The sequence below is a fragment of the Microplitis demolitor genome, chromosome 4 (assembly GCF_026212275.2).
Source record: "Microplitis demolitor isolate Queensland-Clemson2020A chromosome 4, iyMicDemo2.1a, whole genome shotgun sequence".
Lineage (NCBI taxonomy): Eukaryota > Metazoa > Arthropoda > Insecta > Hymenoptera > Braconidae > Microplitis > Microplitis demolitor.
In genome coordinates, this window is record NC_068548.1 from 16,198,506 (window position 1) to 16,217,993 (window position 19,488).

At 28.9% G+C, this 19,488-nt stretch overlaps 1 protein-coding gene across 1 annotated transcript in view; it reads right to left on the reverse strand.

The window, feature by feature from the left end:
- LOC103571675 (atos homolog protein A) overlaps positions 1–19,488 on the reverse strand; it is a 79,599-nt gene that overhangs the window by 12,555 nt on the left and 47,556 nt on the right. The window contains exons 4-5 of the mRNA XM_053738719.1: positions 13,718–16,423; positions 13,341–13,659 (exon numbers count right to left, since the gene is read on the reverse strand). Of these exons, the coding sequence (XP_053594694.1) occupies positions 13,341–13,659; positions 13,718–16,423 (3,025 nt within the window). The remainder of the gene's footprint in view (positions 1–13,340; positions 13,660–13,717; positions 16,424–19,488) is intronic.

Here is a 19,488-nt window from a genome sequence, read left to right on the forward strand (position 1 = left end):
AGAAAACTACATTATCGACTCAAGACAACGGTCTATTGTAATGAGAAAATTTTAATTTTGATTTAAATAAATTATAATCTTAGCTTAATAAAATAACTTTTTTTGAATCATGCAAATATTTACTTAACGGAAGACATAAAATTCTCCCATTGATGCTTTTTTTTCTTGACTTAAAAAAATTCTAGTCTCGATTCAAGAAAATAAATGACTACTTAAAAAAATATATCGACCTATATTTTTCAGTGAATCTAACCTAATAGAAATATTAAATATTGTCAAGCAGGAAAGTGTATGCGTATCTTTAGAACACCGCAATACAGCAGTAGAGAGAAGGAATAAACTCTCTCGATTAAATTGCTTATGAACGAATTGAGAAAAATAAATTGTTTGCTCGTGGTAGGAATCGAACCTAGACCGATTCAGCATCACGCGAGAGCTTTAACAGTTATGCTACCCGACCATTTCCTGAATATTCGTTCACTTTACCCATATCTAGTTAGCACACTGTACAATGTAGAGTCTAAACTACCGCCACTTTAGTATAGTACAGTTAGCTTTCCCAAGAGAATTTTTGCGTTGAGCCGTGAGCGCAGTTGCTGTTGGTTCAAACGTCTACGCTTACTTGCTGCAACACAACAAATACTTAAGCCAAGATATTTCTTACCATTGAATCGAGTACTTTTAATTCTTGACTCGAGTCACAAATCATCTCGATTCAAAATAAATTATTCTTCAAGAAAGAATATTTTACTTTTCGGACAATTGATTATATATTGGGGCAAAATATTTATTTTTCTCACTTTAAGAAAATATTTTTTACTTCAAGAAACATATATTATATTGGTTGAATAAGAAAAAAATCTTATGCCAAGATGACTAAATTTAAGAAAATTTTGCTCTTGAACCAAGAAAATTTTCGTTTTCATTCAAAATTGCAAAAAATATTCTTACGGCAAGAAAAAATTTCTTACGCTAAGATATCCTTTTTTTCTGTGTAGAACTCATTCATTCTTATAAAATCCCTATAGGAATTCATGAGAATCTATTGGATTCTATGAGATTTTCTGTACAGGGAGGGCAATTTTTTTGTTTTGTAATTAAACTTTTTTTTTTTTTTGATTGAATTTCATTAGAAATTTTCTCGATTTCTAATAAGAATATTGAAATTAAGAGATGGATTGTTGGTAAAGAATTTTTGAAAATGAGTTGTCAAAGGATGAACTGTCGCAGGTATGAATTATCACTGGGATGAATCGTCGGGGATGAGTTGTCAGGAAATGAACTGTCGCGGGGATGAATTGTCGGGGATGAAATGTTTTGGGACCAAAACGCGTCACACCCATTTCCGCTAAGTCCGGGAGTTGCCGAACTCGCTATTAACTGAAGGTCAGAATAGTACCAGGTCACTCGCTATTTGGGCCCGGTCCATACAATTTCTAATTCAGGACCGTGTCAAGACGCCTTGAGAACCCGCTATAAGCTGGCCAATTACATAATTGGTTTTATATTGGTCAGCCAATGAGAGAGTTCGCTATCAACTGCTACCTGTTGGCGCGCTTTTAAGCCAATGGGAAAATCCGTTATATGCAGCAAGGATGCCACGTCGACACCAAGCTTTTTGACGACTCAACGACGCTACCATCTAGATTCTACAAGGTGCTTTGCTACATGCGACCTCGTGCTCTTGAAACCGCTTCTATTGTTAATTCTTGTGCGATATTAAATCAAACCGCTATGCTAATTTCTCTCTTTATTTATTCAGTATACTAAGGCTGCTATTTACTGAGAGTAAATTAATTAATTGTGATTATTATTATATTATAAATAATTGCTGCTTAGGTAATCGCTCTGACCACGTGTCAATTCTATACGTGAATCTGATTAGCAAAGTTGCATTCGCTATCGCGTATCTGTTTTGTCGCATTCGCTATTAAGAATAATTTCTTGCAATTTTTCAGTGTACATAGTGTAAATAAATATCTAATTTATTGTTCGATAAAACTGTGTAATTTTTAATTGTTTAATTCTTCACGCCTAAACCAGATCCGCTTAGTTTATTCGCTCACTTTACACTTTCAATAATTTGATAGTCTTGAAAATTTTAATGAAATTAAAAAATGTTGAAAATATGGTTTCCGATACACATAACTTATGCCCATTATAATTCAATTTCGTCAGTTGTATTTGATGGTGAACAAAGTAATCTGTAAATTTCACAGCTATTTTGTACACTTATCCAAAAAATTAAAGGAACAAGAAAATTTTATAAAACTTGTAGTGATTTTTGGAAGTCTGTATTTTCGTGAAAAATGATCGTATCGAAAAAATAAAAAAAGCAATTTAAGCTTGAAATCTCTAGTTTAAAGATCTTTCAGCAAAATAATTTTTCAAGCCACGGTTCTTGCGGAATCATAAGAAATAGGTCGAGACAACATTTTTCTAAACTTTTTAGTATTGTTTTTTAGATCTACAAGACCGGGAAAATTTTTTCGAAAAAACCAATTCATGGATCGTTTAGGAAATTTATCCAGCTACAATTTACTTTTTTTTGTTTCTCTGTACGACTATTTTCTGCTGAGATATCAGCCTTCAAATGATAAAGGATCTTTTTGTCTTTGATTATTGATATCTCAGCAACTAATGGTCGCACAGTAATTTAAAGGGAAGTTTAAGAAACTTGAATAAATACCCTACAAGCTCCATTTTCGATTTATTCGAAAAAAAAAAAATTTTTTTCATCCTTAATATTAATTCGAAAATCCCATAAAAATGGCCATTTTCTGGTTTTTCAGTCAACTTATCGCTACTTTGTAAATATCGATAAAAAAAATAATGTTGCCAGGTGATTTTACAGCTTAATGCACCCTCAAAAACCCTGGAAATTTTTAGATCGATCCATTGAATCGATTGTCCGGGCCGATTGCTCAAAGTTTTATAAAACAATTACAGGAACAAGTTTTGTTCCTTAATTTGTGTAATCATTACCAAACTAAAAAAATTAATTTTTTTCGGATTTTCTTCCATTTTTACGTTAGTTATTCGGCAAATGTAAGGTAAAGGGAAAAAATTTTTTTTTTCTTAAAAAACGAAAAAAAAAACCAAACCCGAATCAAACGTAAAAAAAAGTGAAAAATTTTCGCTTTATCTCGTTTTTTGGGAAAAAAATTTTTTTTTTCTCTTTACCTTATATTTACCGAATAACTAACGTAAAAATGGAAGAAAATCCGAAAAAAATTAATTTTTTTAGTTTGGTAATGATAATACAAATCAAGGAACAAAACTTGTTCCTGTAATTGTTTTATAAAACTTTGAGCAATCGGCCCGGACAATCGATTCAATGGATCGATCTGAAAATTTCCAGGGTTTTTGGGGGTACATTAAGCTGTAAAATCACCTGGCAACATTATTTTTTTATCGATATTTACAAAGTAGCGATGAGTTGACTGAAAAACCAGAAAATGACCATTTTTATGGGATTTTCGAATTGATATTAAGGATGAAAAATTTTTTTTTTTTCGAATAAATCGAAAATGGAGCTTGTCGGATATTTATTCAAGTTTCTTAAACTTCCCTTTAAATTACTGTGCGACCATTAGTTGCTGAGATATCGATAATCAAAGACAAAAAGATCCTTTATCATTTGAAGGCTGATATCTTAGCAGAAAATAGTCGTACAGAGAAACAAAAAAAAGCAAATTGTAGCTGGATAAATTTCCTAAACTATCTATGAATTGCTTTTTTCGAAAAAATTTTTCCCGGCCCCGTAAACCTTAAAAAAAAAAAAAAAAAAAAAAATATATTTATTATTAATGAAATCTATTCTTTAGATACTATAGAATATGACTTCACAATTTCTTAATCGAGTTAGAAGTCATATAATATAATAGACATCATGGAAGATTGCTAAATCGAAACTAGATAGGCAATTTCCCATGATGGGTGAACTTTTACTCCACCGTCCATCTTACAGTTTTAAAAAACAAAACCAAAAAATTTAGAAAAATTTCTATTTCTTATGATTCCGCAAGAACCGTGGCTCAAAAAATTATTTTGCTGAAAGACCTTTAAACTAGAAATTTCAAGCTTCAATTTGCTTTTTTTATTTTTTCGATACGATCATTTTTCACGAAAATACAGACTTTCAAAAATCGCTAAAAATTTTATAAAATTTTCTCGTTTCTTTCATTTTTTAGATAAGTGTATTTCAAAAATATTTATTTTATTACTTGTGATGTTTCAAATGTACCTGTAAGTCAAATGATTATTACTGGTCGTGTCATTACGATAGCACCCACAGTTCTTATCGGATCTTAATGAAATTTCGCACACTTATTCTATAGGCGATTATTTCAACAAATTCGAAGATGGGCTGAATCGGTCAATTAGTTTTGAAGTTATGGCTGTTTGAAATTTTCGCGATTTTTCGAAAAAATCAGTTTTTATCCACTGTTGGAATTCATGTAACTAATACTATAACTGATAGCTAATTTCAGTAAAAAGTATCTTAAAGCTTGTTCAGTAAGCTTCAATTTTTGACCTTAAACTTTATGTTTCGACTATTATTTCCAATGATTTGATAATCTTGAAAGTGTGGATATTATCAAAAAAATTAGAAAATGTGGTTTTTATTCTGGATAACGTACATATTTTCCATTATAATTTAATTCCGTCACTTATATTTCGTTGTGAACAATGTAATCTGTAAACTTTAGGAATAATTTATATGTTCCAAGTCTATATATATATATATATATATATATATATATATATATATATATATATATATATATTGTGTCCATTTTTAGGTAGATTTTATTAAAAATCTAACTATTGTATTTGTCCTCATGGTCAATTTTACAAGGAATTTCGTCATAAACTATCATAATTAGTTGAGTAGAGTTTAAAAATATCATTCGTTGAAAAATTTATATATTTATGTATATATGTATATATATATATATATATATATATATATATATATATATATATATATATTTCACATAAGATAACAGCCTCTCTCTTCAAAATGACATTTATTTAATATTTAACATTTAATATTTAATTTATCTCCCGCATCCAATAATTTCTGTGTGCTTCAAATAAATTCATTCATGGTCGCTGGACGCATACCTATTTTTACGTGTGATTAATTTATTGATAAAAGGGGAAAATCTTTATACATTTTTGAGGACTTGGTTACATAAATTTATTATATATATACGGTAATTGAGTCTCTGAAAATAAATTTCTTTTGTCACCAGTGTCCTTTAGAATAAGTTATTTCAACCGCGTGTTCGGTAAGAACGAGTCGACCTGCAACCTCCCTAGTAGAAATGAATTCGAGGCGCTGGCTAGCGCCTGGCTAGTTTTACTAGATTCTAGCCAGGCGCTAGTCAGTATAATATCGAAGCGCTGGCTAGCACCTGTCTAGTTTGCCTAGAAATAAAATAAAAAATGGCGATACTATAAAACCCATGATTCCAAATTATAGGTTATATATTGATTAAATACAAATAAACTATTATAAATTATTATTTAAAGAAATTGAAATAGAAATTATTTGTAATAATTAAATTACTTATTTTAGTAATCTGAATAATTTAAAAACTTTTTTATTTAACATTCTTTTATTCAAACTTTTTTATGAAACGAATATTATAAAAAACTAGACAACATAATTTATTTATTTTTTAAATGCTTTAAAATTTGAATGTTTTAACATTTATTAATTATGGTAACATTAAAATTATTATTTCTTCACATCATTAATGTCATTAACTAACTATCATTGATATTTAATGATTTAATATCACGTATTTTTCTAGAAGTACACTACATTGTAATATTTTTAACAAATCATCTAAATGGCAATCTGCAATATTAGATTTTATTGCCCAAAGTCGGAGTTTGGTTATTGTATCAAGTCTTTTAATTGCATCCATTATTAAAATTAATTATTTACTTATGCCCTGAGATATTAACAACATCATTACACAATTAATTTTTACTTTATTATTTTTTCAACCGCTCATAATATTTATAAACATAATTTTCGTTCTTCTAATAGGTTATTTACTGTATACAATAAAATACACACAGATTAGTGTACATGGATATTGGTTCAAGCAATATTTACGCATGAGTTGTAGGTGGCGCGATTTCTAGTTTTGCCTCGATATCGCTAGCGAGGGGCCTAGTTTGTAATCTAGGCGGCCCTTGATTATTTCTACTAGGGCTGAGATCTTTTCCCGTTTCAGAACCAGCAACAAAATAATTGTAATTTATATTGAGATTAATAATTTAAATTTAATTAATCAATTTATTCGGAAAAATTTTATTAACTGTGGTTCGTGGCTAATGGACACGAAGTAGCCAAGGGCCACCGTTATGCCGTGTTCTTTTAAAAATTTTACATTAACGATTTTGTTTTATGAACTAGAGTACTCCTTAGCTAATACAGCTCCGTCGCTTAATCGAATAATTACATAATATTTTAGAGCTTCTGTAATGGTCTTAGCTGAATTGTATAGCAAATCTAATGTTTCTTTTGCTTCGAAATAGTTGCTTCTCAATAAATTAAAACATTTATTATAACTGCTCATAAATAGCATTAACTTTCGCTTGCTGCTTTTAAATCCCTACTAAGAATAAAAAAATATCGAAATCAATTTTTAATATGTAAGAAAAACAAGTGTACAATGTCAAAAATCGGTACGGACAATAATTTATACCGAAAAAAAAAATTTTTTAATTTTCAATAATCGAAAAAAAATACTAGCCACGGAGGTCCCACGACCGAAACCACCTGAAAAATTGTGGAATAGATAGTAGTTTGTTGACACAAATTTTCAGAAAAATCAAAATATGCACACTGAAAAAAATAACAGGTAACGGTTACCGATTTTTTTTCGGTAACAGCTACCGATTTTCAATCAGTAATCTCTACTGATATCAAATTTACCGAAAAAACAGTTTTTGGGGCCTACAACTAAAGTATAAATGACATTTCAACAAGTTTTAATTTCATTCAAAGGTAATTAAAATCTTATTATAATCAAAAAAATATTAAACTAAGTGCCGAATGGCTATAAAATATAAATTATTTTTTTTGACTAACGTACAAGGTACCAAATTCGGCATGGAACTTATATTCTTAACTAAATCCATTTTATCATTGACGGTGACACGAAATGCGTTATAATGATCATCGAAATACATTGTTTTCAGTGAATACATGAGAAAAAGTATTTGATCATTAACACTGACCATGTCCACAATTTTAGCAAGTAATGGATCATCATTATTATCAATTTTAGTAATGACAACCATACTTTGTGAATATTTCTGGCTATGAAAAGTGATATGACTTTTTACTTTAATAAATTAAAATGACTTCATTTAAACCAAACAGCTAACAATTACTAATTTAAATTTGTAACTGTTCATTTTTTTTTGCTTGCCCAAAAATATAATCAGCTGTCGCAACCAACAAAAACAATGTTTACAAAAATATACGGGGCAATGTAAGTTATGTATAATTAGCTCCAAGTATTTGATATAACAGAGTTTTTTTTTCTTTATTCTGTAAAATTACATGCTTGTTAAGTAATTACCAATTAATTTTTATTTTTTCTAGGTCAAGATATTATTTTTTCGGTAAATGTAAATCGGTAGGGATTACCGGTTTTTCGATAACGGTTACCGATTAAAATCAGTAGAGATTACTGATTGGAAATCGGTAACTGCTACCGAAAAAAATCGGTAACCGTAATCGATTTTTTTTTTCAGTGCATGATTTTCAGAAAATAACTTTAAAGTTTTAAATCTCAAAAATAACGCTGAAATTTTTCTAAAAAATTATTTGTTTTTATCTTCTAAAAGTACATGGAGTAGCGAAACTTTTTTATTCTTTGAGTTTTTTTATTTAAAAAATTTTTCAAAAAGTTATAAACAAAAAACCTTGAAAAGATCGGTTTTTTTTAAATTTCATATCTTTTAAACCAATGATAAAAAAAAATCTCAAAATTTAGGAGGATGAGTTTTCCGATAAGTACTAATAAATATAAAAAAATAACGGAAATTAAAAATTAAAATTCTTAAAACCGTCCGATTTGGCGTGGAATGCCCCATATATTTTAATATGCTTGTGAAAAAAAATTTTGATCGGGATTGATATGGCTTGATATGCCCTGATATGGGCACATATACTAGTTTTTTGAGTTTTCCGTACACATACGTTTGGTAAAATAATTTAGAAATGACCAAACATTGTTCGGAAAATCCGATTTTATAGTGATTTATAAAATCTTATGAAGTCTGTTAAATATTTTAATTTACCGCATTTATAAATATTATAAAGTATACAAACTTTGTTAAAAAATTTTTCCAATAAGCTAACGAGACCAATTTTGAAATACCTGAGATATTTTTTACATTATTTAAATATAAAAAACTGAGATTTTAAATTCAAAATAGTTTAATTAAGTTTAAAAATCTTTAACTTTTTTTTTTTTTTTTACCAAAAGAAGTAGTTCCTCCCGTTACTCTATAAACAATAACATAATTGAATATAATACAAATAACCAAATCAATCATTCATCTGATGTCTTTAATTTTCTTAGGTTCAATTTTATCCAATAGATATAATCAACCTTACATTTCAAGTTTGTGATTTAGCTGAGTGGTAAATAGATCAGACTTTGAATCAGAAGTACTCGGATTCGAGTATAAAAATAAAATAAAAATTTTAAATTATAATCACAGTTGTAGATATATTAGTTGTTATTAATTAATGTTTATTCTGACCATCATACAACGTTCCGTTGGTTTCCTAACTTTTTCAAGTACTAAAAAAAAAAAAAAAACAAGAATATTATAAATTATAATTATCATCTTATACAAATTTTTTACAACTACTACTATATAAATTTTATTTGTAAATTAAATTAATACTAGTTCAAAGTGCATACATTTTTTTATACTTAACCAATTACCTCAATCAATAAAACATTAACTGTCAAGTAAATACTTATAAATTGAGACAATATAATAACAATTTTCCTATTTCACAATAATCATTTCTAATATAAATAAATAAATAGCTTATATGCACTGTGTTTTGATTTTTTAGTTAAAAAAGAAAAAAATAAGGTTGAATAATAATACGGCTGCCCAATTTCAAAACACAGTAAGGGACAAATTTTTCAAAATCGATTTTTTAGTATTTTTAGTTCCAGTGGAGTCTCCTGGACATGATTCAATACATGTTAAAAAAAAATTATTTTTGTCAGTTACTGTGTTTTGAAATTGGGCAGCCGAATATCACTTGTCATTTGAATATTAGATAAAAATAAGTAACAACAGCTGATTACGAATTGGTATAAACGACTTGCATGAAATCAACTAAATATTAAAATTTTATTTTAGCTCCACCTATATGCTAATAACTAAGCCAACAGCGTTTCAAGTAAAAACTACTTCAATCCCAGAATTAAATCATAAATCGAACTAAGATTTTGTGTGTCTGTCCTTTTATTAACAGTATTATTTATTTTTATAAAACAGATTTCACTTATATTGCTTTTGTTTCAGTGGCTCTTTTTATCTTTGTATAAATTTATATACTAGTAGTTGTAAAAAATTTGTATAAGATGATAATTGTAATTTATAATATTCTTGTTTTTTTTTTTTTTTTATTTTTTTTTTTAGTACTCGAAAAAGTTGGGAAACCAACGAAACGTTGTATGATGGTCAAAATAAACATTAATTAATAACAACTAATATATCCTAGTAACTGTGATTATAATTTATAATTATTATTGAAATGGATATGAATCACCGCAATACGAATATTATCTACAAATTTAGTTCCCGAGATAACAATGTTAATCTGACTATACATAGTCTGATATGTCCATATCAGAACATAGCAAATCATATCTGTACATGTATTGTCTAATATGGCCAATTTCTATATCAGGCCTAATGTGAACCGCCCATATCAGGCGTTATCAGAAAATTTTTTCACTATGGGTACACCCAAGGACCTTCTTTAAAAAATTAATAATAATTAATTATCAACATTATTCTTCAAACTTAAATTTTATTCTAATACTTAAAACTATGAAAAATAAGTATAAAAATCTGGGCGTCGGTTGGCCCTGCGGGCTAGTCCCAAAACTTCCCGCTGTTTTCGAGCTCAAGGAGCATGAAAATATCGCTATGAATATATTTTCGAGCTCTTCAAGCTCGAAAATACTGTTACATGTGATTATTTTTTTATGATTTTTTCAAACTCTAACGGAGTATGTTTTATGCTAGAATTTGAAAAGTTAAGAATCGAAAATCATTAATCAAAAATCGGCTTTTAAATTTTTATTCCCAATTATGTTCTATGAAATAAATGTATTGATGCTGATATCAATGTCGGCGATCAAAATCAAGATTTGAATAAGTTTTGATTTAGGTCAGAGCAATAATATATGTAATAATCCGAGAAAAATTTAAAGTTTTTTCAATTTCTTGTTGACAATATGATTAAATCTAAAAAACAAGTTAGATGACATTATCGATTAAATCGAAAGAGACTATAAAGAGAAAGAGTTGGTATGATTTTAGACACATTTTAGCACATTATATTTTGATTTATCCAGAAAAAATAACATTTTATGTTATTTTCTTAAGTTTCTAGCTCCGATATCTTTTAAAGTAATAAACTGATTTTGACGTTTGAGTTGGCAATCGACGCGCCTCATTAAGCTCTAGAGCTGATTGAAATTTTAAATCGATTGGTTCAGCCGTTTTGAAGATATTTGGAAAAATCGTTTTTTACCATTTCTTTCTCCAAAGATATCTCTCGAACGCATAAATCGATTGAGATGGTTAAGGTGGCAATCGACGCGTTTGATTAAATTTTAGAACTGACTAGATTTTGAAATTGATCGGATGAGTCATTTTAGAAGTAATCGATAAAATTCGCTTTTTACCATTTCTTTCTCCAACGATATCTCTCGAACTATTCAACCGATCGAAATGGTTGAGGTCGCATTTGACGCGGCTTATAAAGTTCTGGAGCAAATTAGATTTTAAAGTCGATCGTTCGACTCGTTTCTGAGAAATCAATAAAAAACTAAAAAAATAATTTTTTTTTTTTCGTAATTCGCAAATATTTTCGAGTCTAGTTGATCAAATTTTCTGAAATTTTCAGGAAAGTTGATGGCCAAAAAGCTCTTTCGATTGTCACCTCAACCATCCAAAACGGTTAATTTGTTAAAAAGTTATAGAGCATTCACCCCCCCCCCCCACACACACACACATACAGACACTCGGCCATCATTCTGAAAATAGTCAGAATTGCTTCCTATGACCTCAAAACGTCGATATCTGATGGAAACTCGATTTTCGAAAATCGGGGTGAAATCAATAACTTCCCGAAATTTTTGAAAATAATCGATTTTCTTAGCGGGAAGTTAAAAAAAAATATGGTTTTTCATTTTATTTATTAATTTTTATTGATTGATTTAATCTCACACACATAAAAAGTGAGCGGATATAGGGGCTTTTACCTCATAATTATAAAAAAAAATAAAAAAAAACAACAACAAATTTTGATGAATGTAAATTGTATATATTTTTAATTTATTCGTGCTTCTAGCCATTTTTTTATTATAATTTTATTATTTCATAATAAATGAGCATTATGAGTCGTGTGCTTTTGGATTTTCCAAATTTATTAAGGCAGTATTTATACCGTATATTCTCTTTCACGCCATAGTAATTAAAATACGATAAATTGTAAGGATGAAAACCCTTAACCCGTCGACCACTGGTACATTTACCCTAAATAACTTAAAAAAATTAAATAAACATTGTAGATTATGAATATAGCAATACTTTACTTGCGTAAAGGTTAAGTTGATATATTATCTATAATGTTTTGTCAAATTTACTATCTGAAGTACTCAGAAAAAGTAAGTCTGTCATTTTTTACCCTGACTCTTAAAAAACGAGCTTAATTTCATACCATGACTACACGCTAACATGCATCACAAGATATGCATGTACGAAATGAACTTATTAGATCGATTGAGTGAGAAATCTACCTTCCATTTCGGCTGCCAAATGGCTTTTTTTCACTATTATAGAACTTTTTTCATCAATATCAGAAAAATCGTTGAATTTTCCAAAAAACCCCAAAGGATAAAGTTTTAGGAAATTAAATTTACTACAAAATAACTATTATCAATTTTTTGCTCCAATGCATTGGTTGAGAGATACATCAAGTTAAATATTTTTACAATAGAAAAAATTAACAAATTCCAAGTTTTATCAACAATAAGTTCAATTTTAGGTTTGGGTAATACATGAAACGGGGGAACGACAGTTTCTTTATAAAAATAATTACTATTTGTGGCTTTTGAGCTTTAGACACGAATGATTTTGACTTATTTCGAATATGTTTTAAAGCACTTTACAATGGTTTTAATGAAAATAAAATTTTTCTGGAGCATGATATCCCTCCCTCTTCCCTTGCCCTTAAAAATGAAAAAAAAAAAAAATCGTATTTTTTGTTAAAATTTATTAATGTATTTTTCAGCTTCTGTATATTTTTTCACTCTAATACTTTAAATGAATCTATCATGATACATTGATATTTTTAACAAAAATTTATGTTTTCGTGCCAATAAGAAAAGTTTTTTTTCCATTTATTTTTTAAAGGACCCATTTTATTCTAGGAACAGTATCACTTAATATTGAACTTAAGGTTAACAAAACTTAGAGTTTGTGAATTTTTTTAATTGTAAAAATATTCAACTTGATGTATCTCTCAACCAACGCATTGGAGCAAAAAATCTGTAATACTTATTTTGTAGTAAATTTAATTCCCTAAAATTTTATCAGTTGAGATTTTTGCGAAACTCCAATAGTTTTTCTAATATTGATAAGAAAAGATCAATAATTGTAAAAAAAAAAATTTAGGAGCATACACACGTAAAATGGCTCGAGTCACGGTAAAGTTATCATTGACACTTTTGAAGAGCGGCTAATACTCGAAGTATCATGCTTATTTTACAACACGATATAAGGAAATGTAGTTGAATTAGCGTAGTTTGAATAATTTAAATTTTTATTTGCATGCTTTTTAAATAGGAAAACTTTGATGCTTGAGAGAAAGTACTTAAAATTAAAATTAAGAGCTAAAATTTTCTAGGAATTTTTTTTTTCAACACAAGTAACAAAATTTTCTTGTGTTAGCTAAAAAAATAAATGTTCGTTTCAAACGAAGCACCCTAATATATATATATATATACATATAGAATGTTATTTAAAAATTAACTTACAAGATAAGGAGTTGAAACTTTATCATTGTCACCGAGTGTATAAAAAAAAACTGTCACCGGAAGTTTACGATGCTTTGGACAAAAAACCCCACTCGCTCCAATTTCAGCAGTAAATCCATGAACAGTTGAAACTGGTTCCAATCTTCCATTTAATGCGGATTCTTCGAAATTACCAAGTAGAGAATGACTTTGAGGTCTGCTGCAGGAAAATGATCGCTTTGGAGCTTCATCACCTTCAGAAAAATTCCCAACTTCACGATCAGTTTCTTCTAATGATACCGCTCCTGGACTTGGTGGTGTTTTTAATGCAAAAAGAGCACTGAAATTTCAATAGTTTTCTTAGACTTAATGTATATTTGTAATGTATTTGAACATACCTTCGTTTTGATGATACAGAATTAAGAGTACTATCATAATCAAAGCAACAACTGCCTCTTCTGAGTGGAGCTGGGCTGGACGTAAGTGGTAAGCCTGTTCTACAATGAAATACCATTGAAGCAGCATTTTCCAAAGATCTTCTAAAACGTACTTGTTCCATTGTTGAAGGAACATTTTTGTCATGAATTTCATTTTCAACACTATTACGGGATACTTCGTAACAGTTTTGATATAGTTGATAACCTTCACTGATTTTGTCTTCATTGATTGTAAAGCAATTATCACCATGATCTTCATTACTGAGATTAACGGAAGACTGTGAGCTATTCTTTTTCAGAATTTTGTGGCCACATAAATCTTCTACTTTAGGATCAACTTTACGAAAATCTTCATGTTCTTGTTTTTCACTTGTTATTTCATTAACAAGTTCTTCACATGAATAGTCTGTTTTATTAATACTCACAGGATAATTAGTAAAGTCAATTTTTCTTTTTACCCTATTTGTACTCAAAAGATTAATTTTTCGCCTATCATGATCAGACGGTGAACTTACAAAATTATTCTTAGGATTTAATAGATCTTTTGTTAATATGTCTTTTTTTTCTTGTTCTTTTTTAAAAAACAGTTTCAATCGATTAAGTCTCTTGTTCAGTATTGATGGTAAAAATTTGTCGGTTTCAAACGGTATACTTAACGAATCGATATCTTTACTTGTCAGTGTAGATTGTATATTACAATATAAATCATCACTCGTATCATTTGACAAAACAGTAGATCTTGTGCCATTAGATATATCTAATAATCCCTTGCGATCATGGCTAGTGCGTAATATTGCTCCAAGTAATGCATCCGCTTTATTAGATTTTTGACAATTATCGATTATAGATGTATTTGAATACGATTGTGAAATACAATTTTCTAATAAATTTTTAGATTGTGAAATTTCACGATGAGTAGAACTCATACAACTTGATGAAGGTACATTTCTAATTGGTGTTTTTTCTAAAATACTACACTCTACGATTTTATCAACACGTTCACGTTTTCTAAGCGTTTTGACTGGTGTACGTCGTCGATTAATCGGTGTTCTTGCTCTAATAACTGCCAAAACTTCATCAAACTCACGCTGGCTCAACTCCAAGTGACAATTATTGAACTTGACCGCATTGGAATCACGTAATTTCTTTTGTTCTTGATTTTCATCTCTAAAACCATTTGTTACAGACTTATCCACATCTTCGACTATATTGCTACTATTTGATGCACCACTAAGTACTCTACTAGGCACTTTACTTATCCAATCAAGAATTCTAATTTCATCTTTCCGCACGTTAGTAACGGTTTCTTTTGGAAACGTTAATCTAGACATTAAATGACTTAAATCTTTATTACCATTAGCACAGTTTATTGGACTCTTTCTATTTTTTTTTTTTAAATTATTTACTTTTTTTTCATTTGGTGGATTATCAGTTATAGAATTGCTATTATTACTAGTAATATTATTATTATTTTTATTATTATTGTTGTTATTATTATTATTACTATTATTATTATTATTATTATTGTTATTATTATTATTATTATTATTATTATTATTATTATTATTATTATTATTATTATTATTATTATTATTATTATTATTATTATTACAAAGTATTGAACTAAAAATCGTAGATGGACCAAAATTTGACTCATAAAATGGAAAATTCTCCACCAAAGGATTTACAACAGCACTAGTTTTACTTGATACAGATGATAGAAAATTTGTTTTTTCTCGTAAACTATCTGATTTTTTTTCATTACAATTAAACGTGTTAGACATTCGTAAGTCTTTTGATTCAACAAAAGGCACAAAAAATTTAAATTTATCAGAGTCAGTTTCAGCAGTATTGTTATCATACGATTGCATTTCAGCGGCTAAAAGCTCTGATGATGGTTTATATCGTTTTTCATCATTATATTCTGGCATTTTAAGAGTAAGATTAACTTGCATCCTAAAGCTACGTTCAAGTGTACCAGTACTTGCACAGGTTCGATTACTGAATCTTTCTACGCCAGGAGATTGTTTGTCATCCATAAAACTTATCCCAGCATCTTTGGATTTATTAGACAAATTTGTTTCAATAACGGACGTTAGTGGAACATTATTGAACGAAAAACATGAACCAGCATCAGGCGGACCACAAGGTAAGGATCTACGACGCTTTCTTTCTCCATTTGGTTTCAAGCACGGTGAAGGCGGAGATCCGTCTTCATCTTCGCAACTACAATGATGCTTTCCGGATTTATCACATGGTGTTTGTAGTCTATCATCAACAAGTAATGGTAGTACAAAATTAATGTCCGGACGAGATGAGACAACATTTTTTATTGGAGTAAGTGCTCTGGCAGTACATTCTTCTCCCTGAACATCTTTTTCCAGGTGAACGGGACAAACAAGGATCGGTACATCTTTCATTCGTGGCAAAGCCCAGACAGTAACAGTTACAGAATTACCGTCACCAATTGCCGCTAAAGGAAACGTATGTTTTATTGGCGTTTCCTGAAAATTTCTGAGATTGTCGGTATTATATGGTATAATTCTTGTCGCCACGTAGGCTGGTTTAGTACCATTGCTTCGTGACCACCAAGCTGCTACTTGACTAAAGTGCAAACGAGATCGGACAGCTTGATATAAAGCTAGCGAATTCATCATTTCTGAGCTCCTATAAAAAGTAAAAAACACAAATTTATATATAAGATCAAAAAGTATTTGGAAAAAAAAAAAAAAAATTTCATTATTTTTCATTTTCATATCGCAGATCTAAAATGTGTTGGGCTATAATTTATTTACAAATTTTTCACCAGCAAACTCGCTTTAACTAATACCTACGCTCAAAGTAGTACAATGAAATGACACTGAAATTAGCCGACACCCGCCATTTTAAAAACAAGAAATCTTATAATTTTAAAAGAAAAAAATTTCAAATTTTAAAAAATGACGGTGTGGATTTTTTAATTTTCTAGACGAGTATTTTTTCGAAAAGATCAAAAAATAAATACTCGAGATAAGGTAATTGTTCCAATACCGGAACGACGAAGGGTATACAACTGATTTTTATCGTTTTAAAAATATTCAAATAAATTAGAAACCAAAATAATTTATTATATCATGTAGAATAGAGATTTGTCTATTCAAAAATAATCAAATTAGTTCATTTTTCTTAAATTTAATAGAAAAAAAAAAATTTTTTTTTTCTATGACATACAAAAGACCCGATACCGGAACGCTGAAATAGTCTTGTCCCAATACGGGAATTCGGTTGTCCTAATACCAGAACAGTAAATAAAATGAGTTATTTTTTGCATTTATTCATAGTGAAAATATTAACAATTATTAAATAATATTAATGTGAAACGAGTATAAATGTAGCAGACATTAGACAACTTTAAAATTATAAATAAATAAGATAAATAATTAAAAAAATAATATTTACAAAAACTATTAATTTCAAAATTTTTTGAATTCGCATTTTTTAAAATTTTATATTATTAATTATTTACTCTATTTAATAATTTAAAATTTGTCTGATGTCTGCTACATCACACCCATAATGTAAAATGTATTTAAAATTTTAAAATGATTGAATATTCAATGAAAATGAATATTTTGAACTAAAGAATAGAAACAGAATAAATCGTTTCAGGTTATACTATAAAAATAATTAAAAAAAAAAGCTAAAGACAAAAATTTAATTTTTATGATTAAAATTAGAGTTTATCTATATTTAATGTATTTTTTATAACAATCATACATAGTGCATTAAATATGAGGGCTCCAGTAATAGGTAATATTGCACTTGATTTAGCCAGTCAAAACTCACCGTTAACGTCTATCGATAACATTAATAACATTAGTATGATTGGCTGTTCCGGTACTGGACACGGGCTCATTTTGGTGTACCAATAGACGAACAGTAAAATTAATATAATAATACTATTTTTTTCATATTTTTAATACGTTTTTATGAATTTTATGTCATTCAAGATGCATATACAAAAAAAAAAAATTATTAAAAAGTAATTCTATACATTTTGAATAAGCTTAAGACCATTGACTGATTTCTTAGCAATCCCATCGAGAGATATGAAAAAGTCATGAATCCCAGAGTACTGCTCTAATTAACTCTTCTTTTTCATATTTTGGATATATTCTAAAATCTATTTTATATCCTATTTTGTAACTAAAAGATTAAGGTTTTAAATAAAGAAAGTTTTATTTAATTTCATCACGTACAAGTTAAAATTGGAACAGGGTATATTTCAACCTTGCCAAATTTGCGCCCTTTATTAATTGATCCTAATAAGGGCGCCACTAGAAGATAAGACTCGGCCTTCCAGAACCGGAGATGTAAATTTTGAAAATCAGGGTCGTTGAATTTTACAAGAGTGAGGAAGGATGAGGAATTAAATTTAATTAACTCAATTTTCAACTAATATAATTATCAAATTTTATTTATCACATAACAATTATACCCACGGGGTTTGCTGTCCAAGTAAATATAAATTTATTAGAGGCCAGCCTAAGCCAGGGTTCAACCCGCGAATTTTGGTGGCTGCTGGTTAAAATCACGAAGATAATAAGCGATTTGTCTCAAACTATGTATACCCATATATGGTGATATATGTTTAATAAATCACGGGCATACATATATAGTCATATATGACTATGCATGACCATGTATGCCCATACATGGACCATACGTGGCTATTTATGGACTATATACGGCCATGCATGGCCATATACGGCGAATTAATCATGACTATGTATGAACATGTATGATCATACATGGACTATATACGGCCATATATGTTTAATTAATCATAGGCATATATAGTCATACAAAACCATGTATGGACATACATGGCCTTGTATGGTTCATATATGGCCATGCATGACTGTATTAAAAAAGTTTGTACGCCCATGTATGACTCCGTATATGGCCATATTTGCTTCATGAACCATATACGATCATCCATGGCCATATATGATTCATTTTTCACGGGCGTATAGCTTACATATAATTATAATAAATAATTATGAATGGGTTGAACAGCCACCATTTGGTGATTGAAATAAACTGGTTATTTAAGCATATTATTTAATATACCTAAATCCGACTTATTCAAATCTAATGAAATAGTTTGAGAAATTTGAAATTATACAATTGAAGTAATTTATAATTTTGTTAAGATATTCTTAACAATAAATTCGAGAGGGTGAGAAAAACGTTTTTTCTACTGAGTCTAACTGCTCTCGATGATTCTATATTCAAGACCAATTTCTCTTGATCGAGAAAAACTAGAGTAAGTATTATCAATACGAAGCGCTTGGGCATCAGGTCCGCGTATCGTTCGATATAGAGGGGTGAATTGAGATAAGCAATATTCTCGAGTGATTCATTTTGCGTTCTCATGCTCTCTCCGTTTTTGTTATTAACAAATGGGACATTTATCTTAGAACAAACAAATTAGGTATTTGTGCAGCTGCACGTCTCGAGGATTTACTCCGAGGATGAAGAGAAAAATATCGGTATCAATAGGTTTTAAATATTCTAAATGGTATTATATTATTTTATATTTATATATTATATTGTATTATAATTCTATATTATATTATATCCTATAAAATAGAGTGATTTATTAATTATGCAACTTGCTAAATTATCAGTATACATCTTAATTAATTAGTTAGTTCTCAGATCTGTATCTTAATAATTAGTATTTAAAA